At 46.2% G+C, this 11,961-nt stretch overlaps 1 protein-coding gene across 1 annotated transcript in view; it reads left to right on the top strand.

Moving 5' to 3' along the window:
* Positions 1 to 6,646: 6,646 nt before the first annotated feature.
* Positions 6,647 to 11,961, top strand: part of LOC139657194 (atrial natriuretic peptide receptor 1-like) — a 13,304-nt gene continuing 7,989 nt past the window's right edge. Inside the window, exons 1-9 of the mRNA XM_071534954.1 lie at positions 6,647 to 6,842; positions 6,931 to 7,006; positions 8,419 to 8,505; positions 8,649 to 8,792; positions 9,022 to 9,143; positions 10,073 to 10,211; positions 10,324 to 10,372; positions 11,316 to 11,417; positions 11,914 to 11,961. The exon at positions 11,914 to 11,961 is cut by the window's right edge and continues 72 nt beyond it. Of these exons, the coding sequence (XP_071391055.1) occupies positions 6,647 to 6,842; positions 6,931 to 7,006; positions 8,419 to 8,505; positions 8,649 to 8,792; positions 9,022 to 9,143; positions 10,073 to 10,211; positions 10,324 to 10,372; positions 11,316 to 11,417; positions 11,914 to 11,961 (963 nt within the window). The remainder of the gene's footprint in view (positions 6,843 to 6,930; positions 7,007 to 8,418; positions 8,506 to 8,648; positions 8,793 to 9,021; positions 9,144 to 10,072; positions 10,212 to 10,323; positions 10,373 to 11,315; positions 11,418 to 11,913) is intronic.

Below are 11,961 nucleotides of genomic sequence, written 5' to 3'. Positions count from 1 at the left end.
GCTAACTGTTAACTTGCCAGTTGTAGCTGGTTAGCTGTTACTTTGCTACCTGCTAAAACATGTTAACTGGCTAACAGTTAGCCTGCTAGCCATAGCAATTTTGCTATTAGTCAGCTAGTTATAGCTGGCTCACTATTTGCCTATTAACAGTCAGATGGCTAGCCATTAGCCTTTTAGCTGTAGCCTATTAGCTCTACACTGCCCAGCCTTAAAAGCACAGAATGAATGACACCATGGTTATAATTTATCAGGCATCAGTTATCAATTTATTTATCGTTTTAGAAGCTTTTCATTTTCTGAAGGATTTTGGAGCTGAAGCAGAGAAGCATGTTCAGGTTGAGTTTACTCACCGTTTGAAGGAGCCGAAGGAGCTGTGATTAGAGAGGAAGAAGGAGAGGGAGACTAAAGGAGGCAGGAGGAGAGTAAAGGAGGCAGGAGGAGAGTAAAGGAGGCAGGAGGAGAGTAAAGGAGAGTAAAGGAGGCAGGAGGAGACTAAAGGAGGCAGGAGGAGAGTAAAGGAGACTAAAGGAGGCAGGAGGAGACTAAAGGAGGCAGGAGGAGAGTAAAGGAGACTAAAGGAGGCAGGAGGAGGAGAGTAAAGGAGACTAAAGGAGGCAGGAGGAGAGTAAAGGAGGCAGGAGGAGAGTAAAGGAGGCAGGAGGAGAGTAAAGGAGAGTAAAGGAGGCAGGAGGAGAGTAAAGGAGAGTAAAGGAGGCAGGAGGAGACTAAAGGAGGCAGGAGGAGAGTAAAGGAGACTAAAGGAGGCAGGAGGAGACTAAAGGAGGCAGGAGGAGAGTAAAGGAGACTAAAGGAGGCAGGAGGAGACTACAAGGCTGCGGTGGAATAGTCAAAAAAATCTCCTGTTCCTCACCTCTTCTCCTCGACCTCGTTGGAAAACGTCATGAGGTCAAGGAAAGATGTGAAGGAGAATTCATCAGGACTTAGGAAAAGAGAATCCCACTGCACTGACACTAGACGATGTGATTATGTTAATGAGGTGGATCTGCTGTGTGAAACTACAACGTTCAGAAGATGGACGACTGAAACCATCTCAGATCTTCTCCCTGTGTGTTCTTACCGTGTTTCATGCAGGCTGTAAACCTGGACGACCCGGTGAAAAATATGACTTCATCACCAAGGTTGGAATTGAAATAAAAAAGGAATATAGGCGACCAGTCACTAAAGTGACAGGAAATGGTTTTCACATTGAGAATGGTTGCTCACGCTCAGCCTCCTGTCCGCTCATATTTATCCACATGAATCCAAATTAGTTTGATTGTATGAAAATAATTGTTAAATTCATGTAAGACAGGCAAGAGCTTCACATCTGAGACTGAAGTCAGATGAATGAATGATTTTCCTAAAGCTGCAACACAACAAGCTCAGAATGAAGAAATAAGTAAAGCAGCCTGAGCAGGTTCCTCTACAACCTGAACTTCACTTTCATCATTTCACAGCAGAGGAACGTTCATAGTTCTCCTCTGGGTTTAACATGTTGTTCAGAACATATTAGCATATTAGCAACTTATGGCATAAGATGGAAAATGCTGAATAAGCAACGGGAACTTGATGATGATCTGCGTCTCTTGTCGGTCTGATCGTTTGTTTTCGTGAACGGCCGAACGGTGCGTCGCAAGGCATTGTGGGACGGCGTTATCTCCTTTCCTTTGGTAAAGGAGGCTCCAGTGTCTCCTCTGCTAAAGGAGCTAAGTAAGGAAGCATTGAAGCTCCTTTCCTTAGTGTTTAGAGGATTCCTACAGCTCTCATCATGGCTGACACTTAGAAACTTCCGGGTCATTTCACTCAGGAACCTTCTTAAGCAGAAAGACTCTTCCACCACAGCCTGGGTCTGAGTCCACAGAGCCCTGCAGCAGCCTCCATGTTGTTTCTGTGAGCAGAACACATGATGATGATGATGATGATGAAGGCTTTGTTCCTCTGCCTTCTGTTTCTTTATATCGTGATATTCCTCAGACACACGTCATACAAACAGGCGTGTTCAGTGACAGGCAGCAGAAGTTGCTCCGTGTGTGTGTGTGTGTGTGTTGTGTGTGTGTGTGTGTGTGTGTGTGTGATCGCTCTGGTCCACGGCGGGTCGGCTCTTGGCCCCGCCCCTGCTTCGTCCTGATTGGTCGGTGGACCCGCCCCCTGCAGGCGGAGACAGGAGGTGTTTCAGAGGTCATGTGGTGGCGGGCGGCCTTCACGGTGGTTTCAGACCGAGGCTGACTTCACACTACATGACTCCTGTCCCAAAGAAATGATCCGTAGATCTCCTGCTGTGTTTCTGATCATGAATCATGACAGACACACAGATCTATATAAACAGATCTATACACACCGATCTATAAACACAGATCTATATCCACAGATCTGTACATATGAATATATACAGATAGATCTCTAAACATAGATCCTACAGACCGCAGCACAGTATAAGATCAGATAAGTTCTCTATCAGACAGTATTGATCCTGTTCACAGCGCTGTGCAGGACTCATGTAGACAAAGGACACTAGCAGCTAAGCATTCTGGGAAAGGAGTTTTAGTTGTGAAGCCATACTGGAGAAGCTTGCGTGGAGCATGATGGGACGGCTGGTAACCAATCAGATTTGAACAGAAGAGGTCAATTCTCCCCCTCGCCAAATATTAGATCCTAGTTCCACATTCTCATGATGGAGGAGACGAGCCTCGCTCTGGAGATCAAAGGGTTTCCTCCGATGATCCAGTGGCCCAGAATGCACCTGAAGCAGGTTCCATGTAGCTGGCGTGTTGTTAGCGTGTTCTGAACACAGATATTTATAGATCCAAGGCCGGCGGAGGGATATCAGGATTTAGTCACTAAACCTTAATAATGTAACCTACAGATTTAGTATCATGTGTTATACTTGAAGATCAGCTGTGTGTGTGTGTGTGTGTGTGTGTGTGTGTGTGTGTGTGTGTGTGTGTGTGTGTGAAGTCAGGTTCTATGTAGCAGTATGTATTTGGAACGTCAGCGTTCTACAACAGAGGCTCTCTGGGTACTTAAAAGTCTGTTCCCTCACACACACACACACACTCACACACACACACACACACACACACACACACACACAGCAGGTGTTTGGGCCTATCATGTCTCAGTTTTTCCACAGTGTGGCTCCGCCCACAGGAAGCTGAGTCAGACTGGAGGAGGAAGAGGAAGAACTGTGATGTAGCAGGAGGTTGAGGAGGAGGAGGATGATGTAACGATGATGTAACGATGATGTAATGCACAGGAACAGATGATGTGTATACTCAGAGTACCTGCTCCACCCATCTCAGGGGAAGCTCCGCCCCCTGGACAGGAACCAGGAAGTACTGAAGGGAGGGTGGGGGGGTGGGGGTCCTCTCTGATGTTTCTGTTTGTTTGTTTTCTAAGGATTTGATTGGTTGGTTGATTGTGTTTTTTATCAGTTTTTCTAGCGAGTGGAGACAGAGTGCTGACAGTCGTAACTTCGTGCCTTCGGTGTCTCACCGCCATGTTGCCCCCCCCCCCCCCCCCCCCCCGCACACACACACACAACCCCCCTCCCCACCAGGAGCCATACACACACAGAGTTGGGCCACATGTCAGAAGCCGCCATGTTGGCGCCTGTGACGTCCAATCAGTGATCAGCAAACAACCCCCAGTATGAAGAGAAAGCATCACCTGAGTTAAAGCCTGTTCCTCTGCTGTATGGCTCCGGTCTGCTCCAATAGCAAAGCAGCACAGGGTCACATGACCGTCTCCTCAGCAATGCCCAAAGATACCGTCTGAACCCCTGACCCCTGACCTCTGACCTCTGACCTCTGACCCCACACCAGAGGTTCCCAGCTCTCACCTGAGTGGAGCCAACAGTCCTGTAAGCTGGACACTAAAACTCTCCACTGAACACTAAAGACTGGAGGGTTAAAGCTACAGTCTGCGATCTGACCTGCCCCCACCTGCCCCTCTCTGCCCCCACCTGCCTCCACCTGCCCCCCTCTGCCCCCACCTGCCTCCACCTGCCCCTCTCTGCCCCCACCTGCCTCCCTCTGCCCCCACCTGCCTCCCTCTGCCCCCACTTGCCCCCACCTGCCTCCCTCTGCCCCCCTCTGTGCAGCAGGAACAAGTTTCTTTGTTTTTAGCAGCAGCTAACCTCGCTGGCTAGCTAGCATGCTAACGCTAACTGAAAGTTGACTTGCTAGTGCAGCAGACTGCAGCTCTTCCCTCTGATATTGATCTGCTATCAGCAGAAGGAGGAGCTGTACAGTCTGACATCATCACCCCCCCCTTACTTACAGCCCCCACCTGGAGCTCACTTAGCCCCGCCCCCTCTCTTACACAATGTTTACAAAACAAGCAAAGTGTGGTGACGCATGGATCGTGGATTGTAGCTTTAAACTGATGACTACTGAGACTCCCAGTGTGTGTGTGTGTGTGTGTGTGTGTGTGAGTGTGTGAGTGTGTGTGTGAGTGTGTGTGTGTGTGTGTGTACTCAGACACATATCAGCCAACTTGTTGCTACACGTTGCCTAGAGACGGGTGATCCCTCCCACTGACAGGGCTAAGCTAACACTAGCCGATCAACGCTAGCGTCCAGCTAGCTGCACTGATGTTTATCTACGGTGAAGCTAACACTAGCCGCTAACTTGCTGCTAGCACACAGCTAGCCGCTAGCTACAGTGAGCTTCTCTCTGTGGCGGCGCTAACACTAGCATTAGCATTAGCATGGTTTGATGCTCCTGAAGAGAGCGCCGTTTTTTCATGTTGGTACCTCAGACTGCTCTGTTATTATCATCATGATGATTATTATTATCATGATTATTATTATTATTATTATTATTATTATTATTATTATTATTATTATTATTATTATAATTACTGTTGTCATTGTTGTGACTAACACAAACCCAGGGCATTTGGTCGACTCTACCAAAGTGCATTCCTTTACAAGGCTGGCTGAGAGCTAGCTGCTAGGTGCAGACAGACAGACAGGTAGTCAGACAGACAGGCAGGCAGACAGGCAGGTAGTCAGACAGACAGGCAGGCAGACAGGCAGACAGACAGGTAGTCAGACAGGTAGACAGATGGACTGAAAGTAAGAAAGAAAGCAAAAAGCAAGTGTGCAAAAACAGAATCCACAGAGAGACACAAAGTGGGCGTCGCCCTCACAGACGGAGACAGGAAGTGGGCGTCGCCCTCACAGACGGAGACAGGAAGTGGGCGTCGCCCTCACAGACGGAGAATGTGTTTTGTTTTGTTTTAAAATGTGATGAAGTTCGTTAAGGTTAACGAGCAGTCGGTGTCGCCAGGGCAACAGCCTCGTTTACCAGCCGACCGCGGGCGACGGGCGTGAAACCCAAAGCGTAGTCATGACGACCGGGAAGCTGAGTAGAGGGCGGTGATGTCAGACTGGTGATGTCATCGTCCTCTCACTTCTCCTGTTGCTATGGCAACAACTGATATTGACTGGCTGCGCTCACAGGAACAGGAAGTCTGAGATTTACCCCCCCCCCCACCTGCTGAAGTGCCCTTGAGCAAGACACTGAATCCCCGCCAGCTCCAGACCCTGACCTCTGACCTCTGACCCCTGACCTCTCTGTGTTCCTGCCACAGTAGTTAGTTGTTGTTAGTATTCAGACAGACAGGAGCGTCGATCTGGAACAAAAACACTTAAAAACAGGTTTTCCTGTGCATGTGTGAATGCAGCTGGAGCTAACTAGTCTGCTAGCTAGTTGACCTGCTAGCTGGTTAGCCTGTTAGCTAGTTAACCTGCTAGCAAGTTAACTGGTTAGCCTGTTAGCTAGTTAACCTGCTAGCAAGTTAACTGGTTAGCCTGTTAGCTTGTGTTGGAGGCGACAGGCTGCAGGTTGGAGCAGAGTGAACCTGAACCTGCGCTGTGTCTCTTCTGTTTGCTAGCTGGTTTTTTGTGGTTTTATTTGTACATAATGTTTGAATGAAGCGCTGCTGTGCCGCTGCGGCCAGTTTACTACGTACTGTATCTACTGTACAGAACTCTACACACTTTTCTAGTGAGCCTTTGTTAAATTTTATTGTTGTGGAAAAATTATTATTATTATTATTAATAAAACAGTTTTATTGTTCATCTTTACATGGTCTGGTTCTTTCTGCTGGACTGTTGTTTCCTAAATGAGATCAGATGAAACTTTATTGATCCTGTGTGAAGAATAAAATTTAAGTTAGAGTGAATGATTGACAGCTCATTAACCTATTAAAGCCACACAGCCCACAGTGCTGAGGATCATGGGTAAGATGAGATGCTGGTGCATGCAGTGTCCAGGAGGAAGTGACATCCAAACAAAACAAATCCCAGTTGCCCTCATGGGGAATAAAGTAAATCGTATCATATCATAAAAGACTAGCCAAAAAATCGGGTTTACAATCGCCACCATTTTGACATTTTTTGGAGCCGAAGCAGCCAGAGTGAAGCCGAGGTCTCATGGAGAGCTTTTCTGTCCAGACCTTGTCCACTTAACACCGGTGTCCCTCAGGGCTCCATCCTGGGGCCCCTGCTGTTCTCTAAATCCCTCGGTCATGTGATCTCCTCTCATGGCTTCTGTCACTGCTATGCTGATGACACTCAGCTCTCCCTCTGTTCCCCTCAGATACAAACTGATGGAGCGTCTCCTTGTGTCTCAGTGCTCGGATGTCTGTTCTCCACCTCAAGCTCAATCTTGAAAAGACGGAGCTACTATTTCTCCCAGGGACAGGTCGTCCTCTCACAGACCTCCATCACCATGACAACACCACTGTGTTTCCCTCTCAGACCGCCAAGAACCTCGGGCTGATCCTGGACCAGCAGCTGTCCTGCTCTGCCTGCTCTGCAGCGACGACCCGCTCCTGTAGGTTCTCCCTCCCCAAATGCGCCCGTTCCTTCCTGGTCCAGGTTCTGGTCCAGGTTCTGGTCCTCTCCCTCCTGGACTCCTGCAGCATCTTCTGACTCTCATCCCGATCGACTCTTCTCCTCCCTGGCACCACAGTGGTGGAGCGAGCTCCGCCCCCTTCTGTCAGAACGGCTGAATCACTGCCCATCTTTCTCTTCAGGTCCCACCTGGACCCTCCTGAACTAACCTGTCATGTAACGATCTTCTTCCTCTTCTTAAAAAAACAAACAAAAACACTGATTCAACGAATGCTATTTATTCCTATTAAAAGGCTTCACTAGCAATCACTAGGAAAACAGCCCCATGTTTCATCTGTTCTATCTGTTAATGTCAGTTATTTTGAAAATCTCCATCAGGACACACAGTAGAAGAAGTGAAGTTAGCTGCTGAGACCAAAACCTCTGCTGGAGAAAATGTCTTGACTTTATATTTTATCACAAGTTGGTTTGTGGTCCAGAGACTTCCTGGAGTTGGAGGTCTGGAGTCTTTCTGGAGCCGGACTCTAGTGGACTGTAGAGGAACTGCAGCTTCCAGCCTCTTCCTGATTGGCTCAAAACTCAGCTGTGGTTTTGGCTGCTTGATCGTATCATAACTTTGACAACAAGCCAGGAAACAGCAACACAGACACAAGTAAGAGTAAATAACAGTATGACATATTGGCATGGTAGGGCAGAAGGTCTCTCCCTCTCTCTGTCTCTCTCTCTCTCTGCCTTTCTCTTTCTGATCTTCTATGAGGATGTTAAATCCGTGTGTGATATATCAGCCCCCCCCCCCCCCCCCCCCACACACACACACACTGTATATAACACTGTTTAAATTAGTCTCCACAGCAGAAGCTCCTGAATCAAACAGACGAGCCACAGAGGCAGAGAGGCAGGATGGAATAAGAATAAAAACAATAACCTTTATTACAAATAAAATTTAAAAAACAAATACAATAAAAGCAGAAAACACAAAGTTGCCCCCTGTGATGCAGAGCAACAAGATGCAGCCACTGCCAAGTGTTGCTTCAGATATTATATATAATGTCAGCTTGTTAGCTAGCTAACCATAGCATCTGGTCAGCTAACATCACTGTCTTGTTGTTAACACATCTGATTAGCACACTAGCTAACGTAGCTAGTAGCAGCTAGCGTTAGCATGTTGACATTAACATCAGTGTGTTTGCTGGCTAGTTAGCTAGCTAACAGTTTGTTCAGGTTAACTGAGCTGACTCTTCTCAAGCTACAACTCTTCATGTTTTGGAGTAGAGACTAGGGCTAAAGACAAGACAGTTTACTGTGTCACAGTAACCTACATTTGGAAACAAATCCACCTTATCACACTTTTCACTTTTACTGAGAACGTTACTGAATGGATCTACAGCCACACTACAACAAGCTGACTCAGCTGCTCTCTGCTGACAGCTGCTTCAGACACATTTACACTTTATTCACTAACACACAGTTCACACTGTTCCTCCATCATGAGACTCAGCTGGTTGGTAAATTGCAAAATCTCTATTACTAAATCCTAATGTAATTTCCCTCTCCAGTGACGGCAGGACGGTGGCCATTAAGAGGATTCAAACTAAGACCTTTTCTCTCTCCAAAGCCATCAGACAGGAAGTCAAACAAGTCAGGTAACACACACACACACACACACACACACACACACACACTACACCCTTCCCCATCCCATCAACTTTTCAACTGATTAGAGTTGAGTGTCTTGATGCTCTCTCTCTCTCTCTCTCTCTCTCTCTCTGTCTCTCTCTCTCCCCAGAGAGCTCGACCACCCGAACCTCTGTAAGTTTTTCGGCGGCTGCGTTGAGGTGCCTAACGTTGCCATAGTAACAGAGTACTGCCCCAAAGGCAGCCTGAACGACGTGCTTCTCAACGAGGAGATCCCGCTAAACTGGGGCTTCAGGTAAACGGCCGGACACACACACACACACACACACACACACACACACACACACCTTATCTGAGAAAGGTTAAAAAATAAAATGTTGCTTTAAGTAAAAATTACAATAATGACTAGACTTTAATGAAAAATTCAAAAGACTTGAAATCCCCCCTCTCTCTCTCTCTCTCTGTCTCCCTCTCTCTCTCTCTCTCTCCCTCTCTCACACACACACACACACACACACACACAGGTTCTCCTTCGCCACAGATATAGCCAGAGGGATGTCGTACCTGCACCAGCACAGGATCTGTCACGGCCGACTCAAGTCTCTGAACTGTGTGTTAGACGACCGCTGGGTCTGCAAGATCACCGGTAACACTGATATATACTGTCATATATAATCTGCTCTCTATAGATACTGTCATATATAGTCTACTGTCTACATATTATTGCGTGAAAACATTGTATCTCCCAATCAACTTTGCAGGAACTAAAAAAAGCCTTCCGACCACCAGGCATTTTTGAGTTTATCGAAGTGGTTTGGGACATGTGGTGCGTTCATGCGCTTGTGGTAAAGTCAGACATCTGGGACTTCCCAGCTGGCTGCCAAACTAAACTGAAATATTTTGTCAGAAAATCAAACCAGGAAGACAAGCGATAAACAAACATGGCCGCCCTGCAGCTTGACAAGCGAATTTGACGAACAAAATTTTGGGTTATAGTCTGGTTCACAACAAACTTCTATGTGTTCTTACTGTTGACTGACACAAAACTATATTTATCGACATGTTGAGAAGATTAAAGACCAAACAGCATCATTACTTCCTTGATTTGATGTATTTCCTGTTGAAACAGGATGTTGGGGCGGGACATAACGCAGGGAGGGAGGGATCATTCAAAAGTCTAAACCAATGGAATATCAGTTAGGGAGAGAAAGGCGGATTGATTGGATGGGAGGAGCTGAGAGGCGGGACTATAAAAAAATCTGGGATGTTTTATCGGTTGGAATTTTTATTTACGCCTCCTGGTGCACGATGATGTCACCATGAAAGATACTCTGTTTACCAGGAAGTAAAAGTTATGGGAGATCATTTCATGGGGACTTTAAAGGTTATAATTGTGTCATAACTCAGAAACTCAGGTAGCAAAATTTTCTGTGAAATTTCCAAATAGGAAACTCGTTTTTTTCCGATAAATCTCACGACACATGAACGCACAGTTACTGACCCAGATAGTTTCTGGATGTTGATTGGACCAGAAGTTGCCTCTGACTCTGACTGACATGCGGTTGCTCCCGTCAGACTACGGGCTGAGGACCTATCGGAGGGAGGAAGGGGCGGAGCCTCTCTCCACCTATCAGCTGAGGCTGCTGGAGGTGTACACGCCCCCCGAGTGTCACAAGGCCAACATGGAGCCCACACTGGCTGGGGACGTGTTCAGGTAACACACACACACACACACACAGGCACACACACACACACACAGGCACACACACACACACACACACACACACACACACACACACGGTGGTAACTCCAGTGTATTTTTCCAGTTATTCCATCATTCTGCTGGAGATCGCCACTCGCAGCGACCCGGTCCCAGTGAGTCTCTCTCTGATTGGCTAACTGTCCTGTCACTCTGTTGTTAAGTCCATCAGTGATTGGCTGATTGTTCTGTGACTCCATTGTAATTATAAGTCTGTGATTGGCTGACTGTCCTGTCACATGCTCTACTCTACTCTGCTCTAGTCTATTACATCATATTCTCTTCTAACCTTCTCTTCTTCTTCTCTTCTCTACTCAGATCGATTCTATTCTATTCTATTCTATTGTGCTCCATTATGTAAACAGATGAGTCCAGTTTGCATTGTGCCTGTATCTTCTCCTACCAGAACTGATCTCTGCTCTGATCTACTCAACTCTACTCTACTGTAGAGTATTCTTTTCAAATATAATCTATTCTACTGCACTCTATTCCTTTCTGTAGGTAGAACTGATGTTTACTCGTTCTACTTTACTCTGCTCTACTTTACCGTATTCGTTTCAGATTTAATTCAGATTTTACACTACTCTTCTCTACTGTTTTCTACTGTATTCTACTCTACTCTATTCAAATCTATGTATTCTACTCTATTCTACTATATTCTTCTCTATTCTACTGTATTCTACTGTGTGCAAATCTATTCTACTCTACTGTATTCTGCTATATTCTACTGTATTCTACTCTACTGTATTCAAATCTATTCTACTGTATTCTACTGTACTGTGTTCTACTGTACTGTGTTCTACTCTACTATATTCTACTCTACTCCATTCAAATCTATTCTACTGTATTCACATCTATTCAACTGTATTCAAATCTATTTTACTGTATTCTACTGTACTGTGTTCTACTCTACTGTATTCTACTCTACTCCATTCAAATCTATTCTACTGCACTGTACTGTATTCTACTGTATTCAAATCTATTCTATTCTACTGTACTCTGCTCTATTCTACTGTATTCTACTGTACTGTGTTTACTGTGTTCCACTCTGCTGTCCAGGTGGAGGAGTCCAGTCTGGAGTGTTCTTGGTGTCCTCCTCTTCCTGAGCTCATCTCCAGTAAAGCCGACAGCACCTGTCCCTGTCCTGCCGACTACGTGGAGGTGTGTGTGTGTGTGTGTGTGTGTGTGTGTGTGTGTGTGTGTGTGTGTGTGTGTGTGTGTGTGTGTGTGTGTGTGTGTGTGTGAAATCAAAGTGCTCCCTCTCTAAAGGCGCTTTCAGCCGGAGCATCAGATATCCGTCAGGTGGAAGGCCGATGGTAATCTGTTTATTTACGGCGCTAACAAATTATGGCAACAAATAAAAATTGACAGTGGTAAATATTGTTTTTAACGTACAAAGATTACAAAGATTGTTTGGATTGCGAACGTTATCTCCGTTTGTCTGCATGATAAGTTGTTAGCCAGCTAGCGGTCGGCATGTTGAATGTTTTTGTGGGAAGTGACATCATCAGCACCGACAGTCCGCGGCTCCGTCTGAAACACTTTCCTGTGACACTTATTTTTCAAAAGCGTTATTATATAACACAAAAAATACTCAGATTCTGCCTCACACCTTTTCCTCTGTTTTTTTTTTTTTGTCCTGTGTGTGTTTCCGTAGCTGATCCGGCGATGTCGCTCCCATAACCCCGCCCACCGCCCCACCTTC

This window comes from Centroberyx affinis, unplaced genomic scaffold (assembly GCF_046629955.1).
Source record: "Centroberyx affinis isolate AG114_WGS23_722 - 3 ecotype Tasmania unplaced genomic scaffold, CSIRO-AGI_Caff_v1 ptg002637l_1, whole genome shotgun sequence".
Taxonomy (NCBI): Eukaryota; Metazoa; Chordata; class Actinopteri; order Beryciformes; family Berycidae; genus Centroberyx; species Centroberyx affinis.
Note: the sequence above shows the minus strand (reverse complement) of the source record. Positions and strands in the feature narration are given on the sequence as shown.